The sequence below is a fragment of the Manis pentadactyla genome, chromosome 9, assembly GCF_030020395.1.
Source record: "Manis pentadactyla isolate mManPen7 chromosome 9, mManPen7.hap1, whole genome shotgun sequence".
NCBI classification, from domain to species: Eukaryota; Metazoa; Chordata; class Mammalia; order Pholidota; family Manidae; genus Manis; species Manis pentadactyla.
Window position 1 is genome coordinate 88,602,985 of NC_080027.1, and position 17,382 is coordinate 88,620,366.

Genomic DNA, 17,382 nt, shown 5'->3' on the forward strand with positions numbered 1-17,382 from the left:
TAATATTCCATTGTGTATATGTACCACATCTTCTTTATCCATTCATCTACTGATGGACACTTAGGTTGCTTCCATTTCTTGGCTATTGTAAATAGTGATGCGATAAACATAGGGGTGCATCTGTCTTTTTCAAACTGGAGTTCTGCATTCTTAGGGTAAATTCCTAGAAGTGGAATTCCTGGGTCAAATGGTAAGTCTATTTTGAGCATTTTGAGGAACCTCCATATTGCTTTCCACAATGGTTGAACTAATTTACATTCCCACCAGCAGCGTAGGAGGGTACCCATTTCTCCACAACCTCGCCAACATTTGTTGTTGTTTGTCTTTTGGATGGTAGCCATCCTTACTGGTGTGAGGTGATATGTCATTGTGGTTTTAATTTGCATTTCTCTGATAACTAGCGATGTGGAGCATCTTTTCATGTGTCTGTTGGCCATCTGAATTTCTTCTTTGGAGAACTGTCTGTTCAGCTCCTCTGCCCATTTTTAAATTGGATTAGTTGCTTTTGGTTTGTTGAGGTGCGTGAGCTCTTTATATATTTTGGATGTCAACCCTTTATCGAATCTGTCATTTATGAATATATTCTCCCATACTGTAAGGTACCTTTTTGTTCTGTTGATGGTGTCTTTTGCTGTACAGAAGCTTTTCAACTTGATATAGTCCCACTTGTTCATTTTTGCTTTTCTTTTCCTTGCCCAGGGAGGTATGTTCATGAAGAATTCACTAATGTTTATGTCCAAGAGATTTTTGCATATGTTTTTTGCTAAGAATTTTATGGTTTCATGACTTACATTCAGGTCTTTGATCCATTTTGAATTTACTTTTGTGTATGGGGTTAGACAGTGATCCAGTTTCATTCTCTTACACGTAGCTGTCCAGTTTTGCCAGCACCATCTGTTGAAGAGACTGTCATTTCCCCATTGTATGTCCATGGCTCCTTTATCGAATATTAATTGACCATATATGTTTGGGTTAATGTCTGGAGTCTCTAATCGGTTCCACTAGTCTGTGACTCTGTTCTTGGGCCAGTACCAAATTGTCTTGATTACTATGGCTTTGTAGTAGAGCTTGAAGTTGGGGAGTGAGATCCCCCCTACTTTATTCTTCTTTCTCAGGATTGCTTTGGCTATTCGGGGTCTTTGGTGTTTCCATATGAATTTTTGAACTATTTGTTCCAGTTCATTGGAGAATGATGCTGGTAATGTGATAGGGATGGCATCAAATCTGTATATTGCTTTGGGCAGGATGGCCATTTTGACTATATTAAATCTTCCTAGCCAAGAGCATGGGATGAGTTTCCATTTGTTAGTTTCCTCTTTAATTTCCCTTAAGAGTGTCTTATAGTTTTCAGGGTATAGGTCTTTCACTTCTTTGGTTAGGTTTATTCCTAGGTATTTTATCCCGTTTGATGTAATTGTGAATGGAATTGCTTTTCTGATTTCTCTTTCTATTGGTTCATTGTTAGTGTATAGGAAAGCCACAGATTTCTGTGTGTTAATTTTGTATCCTGCAACTTTCTGTATTCCAGTATCAGTTCTAGTAGTTTTGGAGTAGAGTCTTTAGGGTTTTTTATGTACAATATCATGTCATCTGCAAATAGTGACAGTTTAACTTCTTCTTTACCAATCTGGATTCCTTGTATTTCTTTGTTTTGTCAAATTGCCATGGCTAGGACCTCCAGTACTATGTTAAATAACAGTGGGGAGAGTGGCATCCCTGTCTTGTTCCCGATCTCAGAGGAAAAGCTTTCAGCTTCTCGCTGTTCAGTATGATGTTGGCTGTGGGTTTATCATAGATGGCCTTTATTATGTTGAGGTACTTGCCCTCTATAACCATTTTGCTGAGAATTTTTATCATGAATGGATGTTGAATTTTGTCAAATGCTTTTTCAGCATCTTTGGAGGTGATCATGTGGTTTTTGTCCTTCTTTTTGTTTATGTGGTGGATGATGTTGATGGATTTTCAAATGTTGTACTATCCTTGCATGCCTAGGATGAATCCCACTTGGTCATGGTGTATGATCCTTTTGATATATTTTTGAATTTGGTTTGCTAATATTTTATTGAGTATTTTTGCATCTATGTTCATCCGGGATATTGGTCTGTAATTTTCTTTTTTGGTGGGGTCTTTGCCTGGTTTTGGTATTAGGGTGATGTTGGCTTCACAGAATGAATTTGGGAGTATTCCCTCCTCTTCTATTTTTTGGAAAACTTTAAGGAGAATGGGTATTATATCTTCTCCGTATGTCTGATAAAATTCCGAGGTAAATCCATCTGGCCCGGGGTTTTTTTCTTGGGTAGTTTTTGATTACTGCTTCAATTTCTTTGCTGGTAATTGGTTTGTTTAGATTTTGTGTTTCTTCCTTGGTCAGTCTTGGACGGTTGTATTTTTTTTAGGAAGTTGTCCATTTCTTCTAGGTTTTCCAGATTCTTAGCATATAGGTTTTCATAGTAGTCTCTAATAATTCTTTGTATTTCTGTTGGGTCCTTTGTCATGTTTCATTTCTCTTTTCTGATTCTGTTGATGTGTGTTGATTCTCTTTTTCTCTTAATAAGTCTGGCTAGAGGCTTATCTATTTTGTTTATTTTCTCAAAGAACCAGGTTTCATTGATTTTTTCTATTGTTTTATTCTTCTCAATTTTGTTTATTTCTTCTCTGATATTTATTATGTCCCTCCTTCTGCTAACTTTAGGCCTCATTTGTTCTTCTTTTTCCAATTTTGATAATTGTGACGTTAGATTATTCATTTGGGTTTGTTATTCCTTCTTTAAATATGCCTGGATTGCTACATACTTTCCTCTTAAGACTGCTTTCGCTGCACCCCACAGAAGTTGGGGCTTTGTGTTGTTGTTGTCATTTATTTTCATATATTGCTGGATCTCCATTTTAATTTGGTCATTGATCCACTGACTATTTAGAAGTGTGTTGTTAAGCCTCCATGTGTTTGTGAGCCTTTTTGCTTTCTTTGTACAATTTATTTCTAGTTTTACACCTTTGTGGTCTGAAAAGTTCGTTGGTAGAACTTCAATCTTTTGGAATTTACTGAGGCTCTTTTTGTGGCCTAGTATGTGGTCTATTCTGGAGAATGTTCCTTGTGCATTTGAGAAGAATGTGTATCCTGTTTCTTTTGGGTGTAGAGTTCTATAGATGTCTATTAGGTCCATCTTTTCTAGTGTGTTGTTCAGTGCCACTGCATCCTTACTTATTTTCTGTCTGGTGGATCTGTGCTTTGGAGTGAATGGTGTGTTGAAGTCTCCTAAAATGAATGCATTGCAGTCTATTTCCTCCTTTAGTTCTGTTAGTAATGTTTCACATAGGTGCTCCTGTGTTGGGTGCATATATATTTATAATGGTTATGTCCTCTTGTTGGACTGAGCCCTTTATCAGTATGTAATGTCCTTCTTTATCTCTTGTTACTTTCTTTGTTTTGAAGTCTATTTTGTCTGATACTAGTACTGCAACACCTGCTTTTTTCTCCCTATAGTTTGCATGAAATATCTTTTTCCATCCCTTGAATTTTTGTCTGTGCATATCTTTGGGTTTGACATGAGTCTCTTGTAAGCAGCATGTAGATGGGTCTTGTTTTTTTATCCATTCAGTGATTCTATGTCTTTTGATTGGTGCATTCAGTCCATGTACATTTAGGGTGATTATTGATAGGTATGTAGGTATTGCCATTGCAGACTTTAGATTCGTGGTTATCAAAGGTTCCAGGTTACTTTCTTTACTATCTAAGAGTCTAACTTAACTCGCTTAGTATGCTTTTACAAACACAGTCTAAAGGTTCTCTTCTATTTCTCCTCCTTTTTCTTCCTCCTTCATTCTTTATATATTAGGTATCAAATTGTGTACTTTTTGTCTATCCCTTGATTGACTTTGGGGATAGTCAATTTAATTTTGCATTTGCCTCGCAATCAGCTGCTCCACCCTCCCTACTGTGATTTTACTATGTCTGGTGACAGCTATCCAACCCTAGGAACACTTCCATCTATAGCAGTCCCTCCAAAATAGACTGCAGAGATGGTTTGTGGGAGGTAAACTCTCTCAGCTTTTGCTTATCTGGAAATTGTTTAATCCCTCCTTCAAATTTAAATGGTAATCTTGCTGGATAAAGTAATCTTGGTTCCAGGCCCTTCTGCTTCATGGCATTTAATACATCATGCCGTTCCCTTCTGGCCTGTAAGGTTTCTGCTAAGAAGTTTGATGTTAGTCTGATGGGCTTTCCTTTGTATGTGATCTTATTTCTGTCTCCGGCTGCTTTTAACAGTCTGTTGTTATCCTTGATCTTTCCCATTTTAATTACTATGTGTCTTGCTGTTGTCTTCCTTGGGTCCCTTGTGTTGGGGGATATGTGGATCTCCATGGCCTGAGAGACTATGTCCTTCCCCAGATTGCGGAAGTTTTCAGCAACTCCCTCCTCAAAGACACTTTCTATCCCTTTCTCTCTCTCTTCTTCTTCTGGTTTCCCTATAATGTGAATATTATTCCGCTTGGATTGGTCACACAGTTCTCTCAATATTCTTTCATTTTTAGAGATCCTTTTTTCTCTCTGTGCCTCAGCTTCTTTGTATTCCTCTTCTATAGGTTCTGTTTCATTTATTATCTCCTCCACTGTATCCAACCTGCTTTTAATACCCTCCATCGTGCTCTTCAAAGATTGGATCTCCGACCTAAATTCATTCCTGAGTTCTTGGATGTCTTTCTGTACCTCCATTAGAATGTTGATGATTTTTATTTTGAATTCCCTCTCAGGAAGAGTCACGAGGTCCATATCATTTAAATCTTTCTCCGGAGTTGTATTAATAATTTTACTCTGGACAAGGTTCCTTTGGTGTTTCATGTTTGTATATGGCGCCCTCTAGTGTACAGAAGCTCAATTCCGGAGCTGCTGAGCCCCTGAAACAATGTCGGGGGTCTCAGGGGAGCGGAACTAGTGCCTGGGGGTAGGAAAGAGCTGTTCCCGCCTCCTGGCTGCTGTGCCTGTCTCCACTGCCTGAGCCAGTGGGCTGGTCACACGGGTATGTTTTTGTCCCAGAGCAGCTGGATATGGATCCTTGCTTTCCACAAGCAGCTGGAATGCCAGTCTCCCCAGGAACTCTGCTTGTATTAACTTTCCAACCCAGTAGTCATGTGAGTCTCATGAAGGCACCATGAAATGTAGGTTTGTGCTCCCAGCTCAGATCTCTGGAGCTAGGTACTCAGCTGTCCCAAGCCTTCCACTCCCTCCCTGCTCCGTTTCTCTTCTTCCCGCCGGTGAGCTGGGGTGGGGGAAGGGCTCGGGTCCTGTGGAGCCACAGCTCTGGTACGTTACCCCGTTCGATGAGGTCTCCTCTTTTCTCCAGGTGTGTGCAGTCTGACTCCGTCCTCTTTCCTGTTGCTCTCTCAGGATTCGTTGCGCCAATTACATTTTCTAATTATATCCAGTTTTAGGAGGACGCCTCTGTCTCTCCTCTCACACTGTCATCTTTAATCCAGCCCTTCCTTTTTATAGATTATTTAGGTTATTTCTAGTTTTTTTATGTTTATAGAAAATGGCTGCCTTTAATGGTCTTGTCTATGGGGCCTTTGACATCAGTAATCTGGTAATAGGGAAAGAAGATTCTCAAAGATGCTTCCCACTTTTAAAAATAAATTAACTTTGGAGTAGATAGAACTTGCATGTGGTACAATATTAAAAACACAAACTTAAAACAACAAATAATTTTACAGTGAAGTGTTTCCTTCTTTTGCCCTCCAGCCACCCAGTTCTTGTTAGAGGTGACCTTATTTACCTGGTAAAGAGAAAAGTTTTGAAAGCAAGGGCAGAAAAGAGGCCTTCCTCTGTCATTACTTTTGGGCCTTAATTTGTGTATTCATACTGCAGCTGGTTCAGTGTGTGGAGGTGAGATGATCAGAGTGGTATAGGACCCAGAACACTCATGTGGGCGATTTTACTTCTGTCCCAGCTCTGAGTGTGGAGGTCGCCCATGTTTTCTTCATGCCAGTCCCTGCCTCGAATGCTCCCACTTCATAAATGTTAGCTGTCCATTTCTGTTTGTCTCTTTAGTGTGCCTAAGTTACAGGAAGATGTTTTCTTTTGAGGGAGTGATTAAAAAACACCCAAACCACAGTTGACCCTTGAACAATGCAGGAGTTGGGTAACTGACCCGTCAACCCCACCCCTGCACAATTGAAAATCTGAGTATCACTTTTGACTCTCCCAAAACTTAACTACTAATAGCCTATAGTTGACTGGAAGCCTTACTGATAGCAAACTGTCAATTAAAAAATATTTTTTATGTCAAATGTATTATATACTGTATTCTTACAATAAAGGAAGCTGGGGAAAAGCAAATTTTTTCAAATTTTCACAAATATTTTTCCAGTATATTTATTGAAAAAAAAAACTACTTTTAAGTGGACCCATGCAGTTCAAACCTGTGCTGTAGATATTGAGACATAATGTACATACTGAAAAGCACATACATCCTAAGTCTGATGAATTTTCAGAAACTGAACCCATCTGGTCACTAGTGCTCTGATCAAGAAGGTGAACATGGTTTCTACTCCAGAAGACCCCCAAAGGGGTCATTATTATGACAAAAACAAAAGACTAGAAAGTTGATAGGATAAACTGGTAAACTAATGTGTTAAGGAAGAGCCAACATTCTTGAAAGAAGAGAGTGTATGTTTCTCACCTACGTTTTGGTGTTTGTTCTTTGTGAACTCACTTCAGAGCTTGATGGCAAAAGAGCAGGTTCTCTTGATACACTTTGAAATAAAGCTGGATGTTCTGATGGTCATTAACACATTTTTTTCTTCCTTTCCTTCGACCAGACCCCAGTGCAGTGTTTGACATCCATGTGGTCCATATTACCTCAACTGAAATGCAGTTGGAATGGCAGAATACAGACAATGTGTCTGGATACATCTACCATCTAAGCGTACAATCTGAGTATGGCACTAACAACACTAACACTTCTCACAGAGCAGCCACTCTCAGGGGCCTGATCCCAGGCACCTTATATAACATCACAGTCTCTCCAGAACTGAGCCATGTCTGGGGAAACTCCAGCACCATTGAACAGTACACATGTAAGTCTCTTAGGATACCCTCCTAAGGGTATATTTGCCCTGACTTTCATTTGAAGGGTGAGAAGTTAGCACTGGTTAAATGATGAGGTAAAGGACCATTGTGTGTCCAGGCTCCAGGTAGAAAGTGAAACTCTTTAAACAACAGCCTAAGAGAAGGTTCTAGTGTTTTCATGGGGCACTGGTGCTGAGCCATGTCAAAATGATCCCATAAGCATGGGAAACATGACTGTTCCATTCATTCCTTGGGCATATGGAATAGAGGAGAGTGGCCCCATCATGGTGACATTGGAAGATTCTGCTCAAGTGAGGAGTGTGCAGCAACAGTGAGGGAGGTGATGTACTACTACTTGGCCTAAATATGTGGTAGAGATGGCAGCTTATGATCTTTCTAGTAAATTTTTCTCCTTCCTTATCTGATTTCAAAAATAGGGACTTTTATCTTGAAAATATATTTCAGATAAAATATTAAAAGAAGCCTGAAAACTAATTGTTTTGAGATTCAATCTAATTATTTTCTGAGTGTCTTTTTGGGAAGCCTTCCATCTTTTGAGTCAGAAAATATAGCTTTATTCATTCTTTCCCAAGAGGAGCTAGGCTGTATTTAAATGCACTCCATAAAAGAGTCATGGAATTCAAGCTAATCTACAGCCTTTTTTTTTTCTTAAACTAAGGGCCCAGCAATGTCTCCAACCTTGAAATAAGTGTCAACACCACAGCAGCAACCTTACGTTGGCAGAACTTTGATAAAGCTTCTCCCATGTATATTTACCGCCTTCTTATTTATGAGGATGGAGAGGCTCACAAGGCAACAGAAATAGTCACAGGTGTTGGCCTCACCAGTACGACAGTCACAGAGTTAACACCTGGCTCATTGTACACAGCAGAGATCCTGACCCAAATGCAGAATGTCACCAGGTCACTGGTGCCTGTCTGCCAGTCATTTTGCACAGGTGAGTAGCTCCAGGTGTTTGCCTCCTTCTTGTGTGGTACTGATCTTGCTGGGAGGTCCTCCCAGACTTAGTTTATTAGGTTCCATGTGGTATGCAGTAATAGGCTCTGAGCTCTCTGAGACATCCTGTGAGCTTATTAGTGTTGTCTTGTTACTATCATCATTTAGTCATCCAGCAAATATTTATGGTGCACTTACTATGCAGGGCCCTGTTAAATGACTCAGATCTAAGTCCCTGCCTTCCTGGAACTTTTATTCTGGTAGGGGAAGGCATAATAAACAAGATAAATAAGTTACTAGATGATGGTTACTGCTGAGGAGAGGGGAAGAACAAACAAGGAAGGGGAGATGAGATGTTTATCCAGGGAGCCCAGGGAAGGTGGGCAAAGGTGACTTCTGAGCAAAGACCTGAAGGAAGTGAGGGAGCCAGCCATGTGGATATCAGGCAGAGGAGCAGCCAGTGCTGAGGCCTGAGGCTGCAGTGTGCCTACTGTGTTGAAGGAAGAGCAGGAGGTCAGGGTGGCAGCGGATCCATGGGAGCAGGAGGGTGAGGCATAGGAGGTGAATCCCAGGTGGTCATGGGCCAGGGTGCAGATGGTGCCCAGGTGTGCTGTTCATAGTCTGGCTTTCATGCAGAAGAAGGTGGAAGGGATGTTATTAAAATGGGTGCTCAGCCTTCACACCTTTCTTGGTCCTTCTCTCACAATGCAAAAGATGGCGCTGAAGAGAAGGCGGCCACTGAAGGCACCCTTGGAGGGCAACCTGGGGATGCTGTGCAGGCTGTGATGAGTGCTTCTCCCGGTCTTGGCTGTGATGCCTTTGTCGCCTGGCACCTCTGTGCTGTTTCCCCACCCTCTTTGCCCCCACGTTTCTCTTTCTTAGACCAGCCTATTTAGGTGTGTTCAGGATGAATTGGAAGTGGGGTCTCATTGGACCAGCCTCACAGTAGTGTGGGTGCTGGAACCTTGATGACCTCTGACCTTTCACATGGAATGACTTAAGAAATCCCTGCAGCTTTGAGTCACCTCTGATAACTGGTGTAGCCTCTGATCTTTGGTATTTGGGTAGTTTCCATTGCTGATACTTAGCTATAATTGCTGCAGCCTATAACAAGAGAAAAAATGTATGAACACTTATGATTTGGGGTGGATGGAGCAGGATCGGTGATCACAGATATACAGGTTACTTTTCCAGGCCTCAGGTACAGAATGTGGGAGTTAAACTAGGTGACTTGTAAGTGTTTTCTCTGCTTTAAAATACTACAACATTAAAGTAATGACAATACTATCTCCCAGTACTTGAATGTTATAGAGTTTTCCATTTACATCAACTTGATGTTGGCCCTCAGTAAAACTCTGTTGGCCCTCAGATAACACCCCACTTTAAAGATGAAGAAACTGAAACCATTTACCATTCACTGTTCAGCATGTCATATCTATAAAAAGTGTCCCAGGTTTGGATTTAGAAAACCTGGGATCAAGTTTTGGCCTTGCCACTTACCAGCTGTTTCATCTTTAGCAATTTACTTAGCCTCTCTAAGCCTCAAATGGTTCATCTGAATGGGACAGTATTAACTGTACCTGTTTCAGAGGATTGTCAGGGGGGCCTCAAAATGAGATGAGCAGGGAATAGGATTCAAGATGGTGGCATGAGATGTGAGAGAGAGAACTCCTCCCAAAGCCACATATAATATGAAAATATAGTTAATACAACTAATCCTAAAAGAGAAACAAGAAAGAAGGCTGTGCCAGACTTCATACACCTGTAGAACAGAGCAGACCTCATGAAACAGGGTAAAGTACCAAAGCCTTGATCCAGTGGAACCCAAGCCCTTCCCTCCACCCCAGCTCACCAGCGAGAGGAAGAGAAATGGAGCAGGGAGGGGGTGGAAGCCTACAACTACTAAACACCCAGCTCTGGAGAACTGCTTTGGGAGCACAAACGTACAGTGCATGGTGCTCTGGAGATTAGTGAGGTTGGAAAGCTAAGACAGGCAGAATACTTGGAGAGACTGAAATTCCAGCTGTTTGTGGAGGATAGGGATCCACATCCAGCTGCTCTGGGACACAGGAAAGGCTGATGTGCTGAGAGGCTTCCTAGCAGCAAGAGGGCTGCTGAAGGGGCAGGGTTTGCATGGAGTGTGCTGCACGGGAGACGGGATAGGTGGACAAGTTTGTCTAGGTGTGTGCTGCCTAGCAGGCTGGGAATTTTCAGGAGCTTCAGGCCCTCTATACCCCGGGCTGGCTACTTAGCTCCGAAGCCCCCCACTGTGATACACAGCCTGCTGTGCCTTCCTCCTGGCATGCTGGCACCAGCAGTCCCTGCCCTGGTGTCAGACCAGCCAGAGGGAGGCCCCTACTACAGCAGCTACAGATGCAAAGCACAGAAGCTTACCTGTTTGCACAGCCCACTGGTTCTGACAGTGGACACAGGCACTGTAGCTGAAAAGCAAGAAACAGCTCTTTTCTCCCCCTAGGCATCAGGACCGCTCCCCTGTGACCCCCAGCATCAATCCAGGGGCTGAGCAGCTCCAGAGACTAGAGATTCTGGGCACTAGAGGGCTCCACATACAAATATGAAACCTGAATGAAAACTGGTTCAAACCAAAATCTCATAAACACCAGAAACAGGGCCAAATGAAACTGAACTCACCAATATTCTTGAAAGAAAGATCAAAATAAAAATCACAAACATGCTCATGGAGATACAGAAAAATATTCAAGAACTCAAGGATTAATTTCAGATGGAAATTCAATCATTAAGAAATTCCATATCTGAAATGAAACATACACTGGAGGGATTTAAAAGCAGATTAGATGTAGTACAAGAGACACTAAGTGGAATAGAAATTAAAGAAGAGGAATACAAATAAGCTGAGGCACAGAGAGAAAAAAGGATCTCTAAGAATGAAAGAATATTGAGAGAACTGTGTGACCAATCCAAACGGAACAATATTTGCATTATAGGGGTACCAGAAGAAGAAGAGAGAAAAAGAGATACAGTGTCTTTGAGGAGGTAATTGCTGAAAACTTCCCCAATGTGGGGAAGGAAATAGTCTCTCAGGCCATGGAGATCCACAGATCTCCCAACACAAGGGACCCAAGGAAGACAACACCAAGACATACAATAATTAAAATGGCAAAGATCAAGGATAAGGACAGACTTTTAAAAGCTGATAGAGAAAAAAGATCAAGTACAAAGGGAAATCCATCAGGTTACCATCAGACTTCTCAACAGAAACCTTACAGGCCAGAAGCGAGTGGCATGATATATTTAATGCAATGAAACACAAGGGCCTCAAACAAACAATACTCTGCCTGGCAAGGCTATCATTTAAATTTGAAGGAGGGATTAAACAATTTTCAGAGAAGCAAAAGCTGAGAGAATTTACCCCCCACAAACCGCCTCTACAGTGCATTTTGGAGGGACTGCTATGGATGGAGGTACTCCTAAGGCTAAATAGCTGTCACCAGGGGAAATAAAACCACAGCAAAGCAGAACAATTAATTACTAAGCAGATGCAAAATCAAATCAACTACCCCCAAAGTCAATCAAAGGATAGACAAAGAGTACAGAATACGATACCTAATATAAAAAGAATGGAGGAGGAAGAAAAATGAGGAAAAAAAAAAGAACCCTTAGGTTGTGTTTGTAATAGCATAATAAGTGCATTAAATTAGACTTTTACATAGTAAGGGAATTACCCTTGAACCTTTGGTAACCACAAATCTAAAGCCTGCAAAGTCAATAAGTACATACCTATCGATAATCAGCCTAAATGTAAATGGTCTGAATGCACCAATCAAAAGACGTAGAGTCACTGAATAGGTAAAAAAAACAAGACCCATCTATATGCTGCCTACAAGAGACTCACTTCAAGCCCAAAGACATACACAAACTGACAGTAAAGAGATGGAAAAATATTTCATGCAACAAATAGGGAGAAAACAGGAGTTACAGTACTTGTATCAGACAAAATAGACTTCAAAACAAAGAAACTCACAAGAGACAAAGAAGGACATTACATAATGATAAAGGGGTCATTCCAACAAGAGCATATAACTATTATGAATATCTATGCACCCAAACAGGATCACCTACATATGTGAAACAAATGCTAACAAAATTAAAGGGGGAAATAGAATGCAGTGCATTCATTTTAGGAGACTTCAACACACCACTCACTCCAAAGGACCGATCAACCAGACAGAAAATAAGTAAGGACACAGAGACTCTGAACAGCACATTAGAACAGATGGACCTAACGGACATCTACAGAACACTCCATCCAAAAGCAACAGGATATGCATTCTTCTCAAGTGCACATGGAACATTTTCAAGAATAGATCATATACTAGGACACAAAAAGAACCTCTGTAAATTCAAAAAGATTGAAATTGTACCAACCAAATTGTCAGACCACAAAGGTATGAAACTAGAAATAAATTACACAAAGAAAACAAAAAAGCACACAAACACACAACGGCTTAATAACATGCCTCTAAATAATGTATCGATTAATAACCAAATAAAAACAAATCAAGCAATATATGGAGACAAATGACAATAATAACTCAACACCACAAAATCTGTGGGATGTAGCGAAGGCTGTGCTAAGAGGGAAGTATATTGTAATACAGGTCCATCTTAGGAAAGAACAATCCCATATGAACAGTCTAAACTCACAATTAGCAAAACTAGAAAGAAAGAACAAATGAGGCCCAAAATCAGTAGAAGGAGGGACATAATAAAGATTAGAGAAGAAATAAATAAAATCGAGAAGAATAAAACAATGGAAAGAATCAATGAAAGCAGGAGCTGGTTTTTTGAGAAAATAAACAAAGCAAATAAACTCCTAGACTTATCAAGAAAAAAAGAGAGTCTGCACACATAAACAGAATCAGAAATGAGAAAGGAAAAATCACTATGGACACCACAGAAATACAAAGAATTATGAGAGAATACTATGAAAAATTATATGCTAACAAACTGGATAACCTAGAAGAAATGGACAACTTTCTAGAAAAATACAACCTTCCAAGGCTGACCAAGGAAGAAGCAGAAAATCTGAATAGACCAATTACCAGCAATGAAATTGAATTGGTAATCAAAAACCTCCCTAAGAAGAAAATCCCTAGACTAGATGGTTTCACTGCTGAATTTTATAAAACGTTTAATGAAGACCTAACACCCATACTCCTTAAAGTTTTCCAAAAACTAGAAGAGGAGGAAATACTCCCAAACTCATTCTATGAGGCCAACATCACTCTAATACCCAAACCAGATAAAGACACCACAAAAAGAGAAAATTACAGACCAATATCCCTGATGAACATAGATGCAAAAATACTCAACAAAATATTAGCAAACCGAATTCAAAAATACATCATAAAGATCAACCATCATGATCAAGTAGGATTTTTTCCAGGGATGCAAGGATGGTACAACATTCAAAGTTCATCAACATCATCCACCACATCAACAAAAAGGACAAAAACCACATGATCATCTCCACAGATGCTGAAAAATATTCAACAAAATTCAATATCCATTCTTGATAAAAACTCTCAACAAAATGGGTATAGAGGGCAAATATCTCAACATAATAAAGGCTATATATGACAAACCCACAGCCAACATCATACTTAACAGTGAAAAGCTGAAAGCTTTTCCTCTAAGATTGGGAACAAGACAAGGATGCCCACTCTCCCCACTTTTATTCATCATAGTTCTGGAGGTTCTGGCCATGGCAATCAGACAACACAAAGAAATAAAAGGCATCCAGATTGTAAAGAAGAAGTTAAACTGTCCCTGTTTGAAGATGACATGATATTATACATAAAAAACCCTAAAGAATCCACTCCAAAACTACTAGATCTAATATCTGAATTCAGCAAAGTTGCAGGATACAACACTAATACACAGAAATCTGTTGCATTCCTGTACACTAACGATGAACTAGCAGAAAGAGAAATCAGGAAAACGATTCCATTCACAACTGCATCAAAAAGAATAAAATACCTAGGAATAAACCTAACCAAGGAAGTGAAAGACCTATACTGTGAACACTACAAGACACTCATGAGAAGTTAAAGAAGATACCAATAAATGGATACATATCCCGTGCTCATGGATAGGAAGAATAATATTGTCAAAATGGCCATCCTGCCTAATGCAATCTACAGATTCAATGCAATCCCTATCAAAATACCAACAGCATTCTTCAACAAACTAGAGAAAATAGTTCTAAAATTCATATGGAACCACCAAAGACCCCGAATAGCCAAAGCAATCCTGAGAAGGAAGAATAAAGCTGGGGGAATTATGCTCCCTGACTTCATGCTCTACTACAAAGCCACAGTAATCAAGATAATTTGGTACCAGCACAAGAACAGACCCATAGACCAATGGAACAGTCTAGAGGGCACAGATATAAACCCAAGCATATATGGTCAATTAATATATGATAAAGGAGCCATGGATATACAATGGGAAAATGACAACCTCTTCAACAACTGATGTTGGCAAAACTGGACAGCTCCATGCAAGAGAATGAAACTGGATTCTTGTCTAACCCAATACACAAAAGTAAACTTGAAATGGATGAAAGACTTGAATGTAATTATGAAACTACAAAACTCTTAGTAAAAAAATTGGCAAAAATCTCTTAAATATAAACATGAGCAACTTTTTCCTGAACATATCTCCTTCTGCAAGGGAAACAAAATAAAAAGTGAACAAATGGGACTACATTATACTAAAAAATTTCTGTACAGCAAAGGACACCATCGGTAGAACAAAAAGGCATCCTATAGTATGGGAGAATGCATTTTTAAATGACATATCCGACAAGGGGTTAACATCCAAAATATATAAAGAACTCACATGCGTCAACACACAAAAAGCAACACAGAAAAAGGGGGATGGATATGAAGAGACACTTCTCCAAAGAAGAAATTCAGGTGGCCAACAGGCACATGAAAAGATGCTCCACATCACTAATTATCAGGGAAATGCAAATGAAAACCAAATGAGGTATCACCTCACATCAGTTAGGATGGCCAACATAGAAAAGAATAGGAACAACAAATGCTGGCAAGGATGTGGAAAAAGGGGAACCCTCCTATACACTGCTGTGGGGAATGTAAACTAGTTCAACCATTGTGGAAAGCAATATGGAGGTTCCTCAGAAAAGTAAAAATACAAATACCATTTGACCCGGGAATTCCACTCCTAGGAATTTACCCAAAGAAACCAACTTCTTAGATTCAAAAAGACATATGCACCCCTGTGTTTAATTGCAGCACTATTTACAACAGCTAGGATATGGAAACAGCCTAAGTGTCCTTTGCCTCTTCTGCCATACCACATGACTGTCCTCTCCTCACAGATGGGCCAGGGTTCTACTGCTCCCCAAGAGTCACTGAACACTTAGGCTATTCATAAGATTTATGAATAAAGAAGAGGTAGTACATATACACAGTGGAATACTATTCTGCCATAAGAAAGAAAAAAATCCTACCATTTGTAGCAACATGGGTGGAGCTAGGGGGAATTATGCTCAGTGAAATAAGTCAGGCAGAGAAAGGCAAATACCAACTGATTTCTGTCATTTGTGGAGTGTAACGATGATGCAAAAGTGAATGAAAAAAGTAGCAGCAGACTCACAGACTCCAAGAAGGGACTAGTGGTTACCAAAAGGGAGAGTTGTGGGAGGGTGGGCTGGGATGGAAGGGGAAGGGGATTGTGGGGTATCATGATTGATGCACATGGTGTGTGTGCGGTCACGGGGAGGACGGTGTAGCTCAGAGAAGACAAATAGGGACTCTTTTGCATCTGACTACACTGATGGACAGTGACTGCAATGGTGTATGGAGGGGGACTCAATGGTGGGGGTGAATGTCATGGCCACATTATTATTCTTGTGAAGCCTCCATAAGAGTGTATATCAATGATACCTTAATAAAAATAAGTGTAATAAAATGAAACCTCCCCCCAAAATAAAAATGAGATGAGCAGTTGAAGAAGTTGCTGCCACCCACAGTATGATGTAGCTACTTCTCATGGAGCTGTGTCCTCCTCTGGCCTCATGACTGACAGCCATTGTCTTATTTAATCCTCACGGTCCTGCAGCTGATGCTCTGAGCAGTTGAATGACTGGCCCAAGGTCACACAGTTCAGTAATGCCTGATTCAAGGTCAGCCTTTGCCTCTTCTGCCATACCACATGACTGTCCTCTCCTCACAGATGGGCCAGGGTTCTACTGCTCCCCAAGAGTCAGTGTTTGCAAAAATGCACATCCCAGAGCCTCACGATGTGCTGTGCTTGCCTTACAGATGCTGCACCAGTAGCCACCATCCACTGTGAGGAAGTCCCCAAAGAGCCAGCCTTGGTCCTCAAGTGGGCCTGCCCTCCTGGCACCAGCAGAGGCTTCATGCTGGAGATGAGCAGTGAAGCTTGGGAAAATAAGACCAACCTGGAGAGCTGCTCCTTGGAGAATGGCACTGAGTACAGGATGGAAGTCACACATTTGAATTTTTTTACCTCGTACAATGTCAGTATCACTGCTTTGTCCTGTAACACCAACCCAGTACTCCCTGCCCAGAGCATCTGCCACACTGGCGTCACAGGTGGGCTTTGTGGTCACCCCGGAGAGGCTGACCCTGTGGGTGGGTCTGAAATGTGGCCCAGAAACCTCTTTTAAAAAAAATTTCTACTAAAATATTTGTTTTTGTTGGCATAGAGTGTAAACTCAGGTCTATAAAAATCTAGTCTAAAAAAGCAGAGTAAAAGGGGCTCATTCTTTACATTCTAAAAGTTTCTTTTGCTTTACAGAATAATTCATTTGCTACATTTTCTCTTAAGTAATGACTTCCCTTGTTGCATTAAAGAAAAGCATTTTTATAGAAATGTTCCAATACATACAAAAGTAGAGGAAAGCATAAAGAAACCCACTTATCCATCATTACCCTGTGGAACATATTCCAGTCTTTGACCAATCTCATTTCATTTATACCCCCTCCTCCCATACTGGATTACTTGGAGACCAGTCCTGGTCATTTGATAATTTTGTTTGTAACATTTCAGTATGTATTGCTCCAAGAAAGGGACTCCTTTGCCCTTCTTTCAAACATAACCACTTTGCTATTATCATCACACTTAAACATTTAACAAGACTTTTTTTTCACTATTACTAGATTCTCAGTTGAGATTTGTATCTTCCTACAATCCATATTAACAAGGTCCCCAGCTGCTTTGGAAAATAGGGGATCACATACTGTGCAGGGGATTCCCCTAGTTAATTTTTTCTTGCTCATGTGTTTTTTTGTGGGGTGGGGGAAATTGCTTCTTGTATCTTA

General features: G+C 40.4%; 1 protein-coding gene across 1 annotated transcript in view; it reads left to right on the forward strand.

The window, feature by feature from the left end:
• The window catches only part of PTPRJ (protein tyrosine phosphatase receptor type J), a 223,209-nt gene that overhangs the window by 167,091 nt on the left and 38,736 nt on the right, over positions 1-17,382 (forward strand). Inside the window, exons 8-10 of the mRNA XM_036923938.2 lie at positions 6,817-7,074; positions 7,746-8,024; positions 16,360-16,653. Of these exons, the coding sequence (XP_036779833.2) occupies positions 6,817-7,074; positions 7,746-8,024; positions 16,360-16,653 (831 nt within the window). The remainder of the gene's footprint in view (positions 1-6,816; positions 7,075-7,745; positions 8,025-16,359; positions 16,654-17,382) is intronic.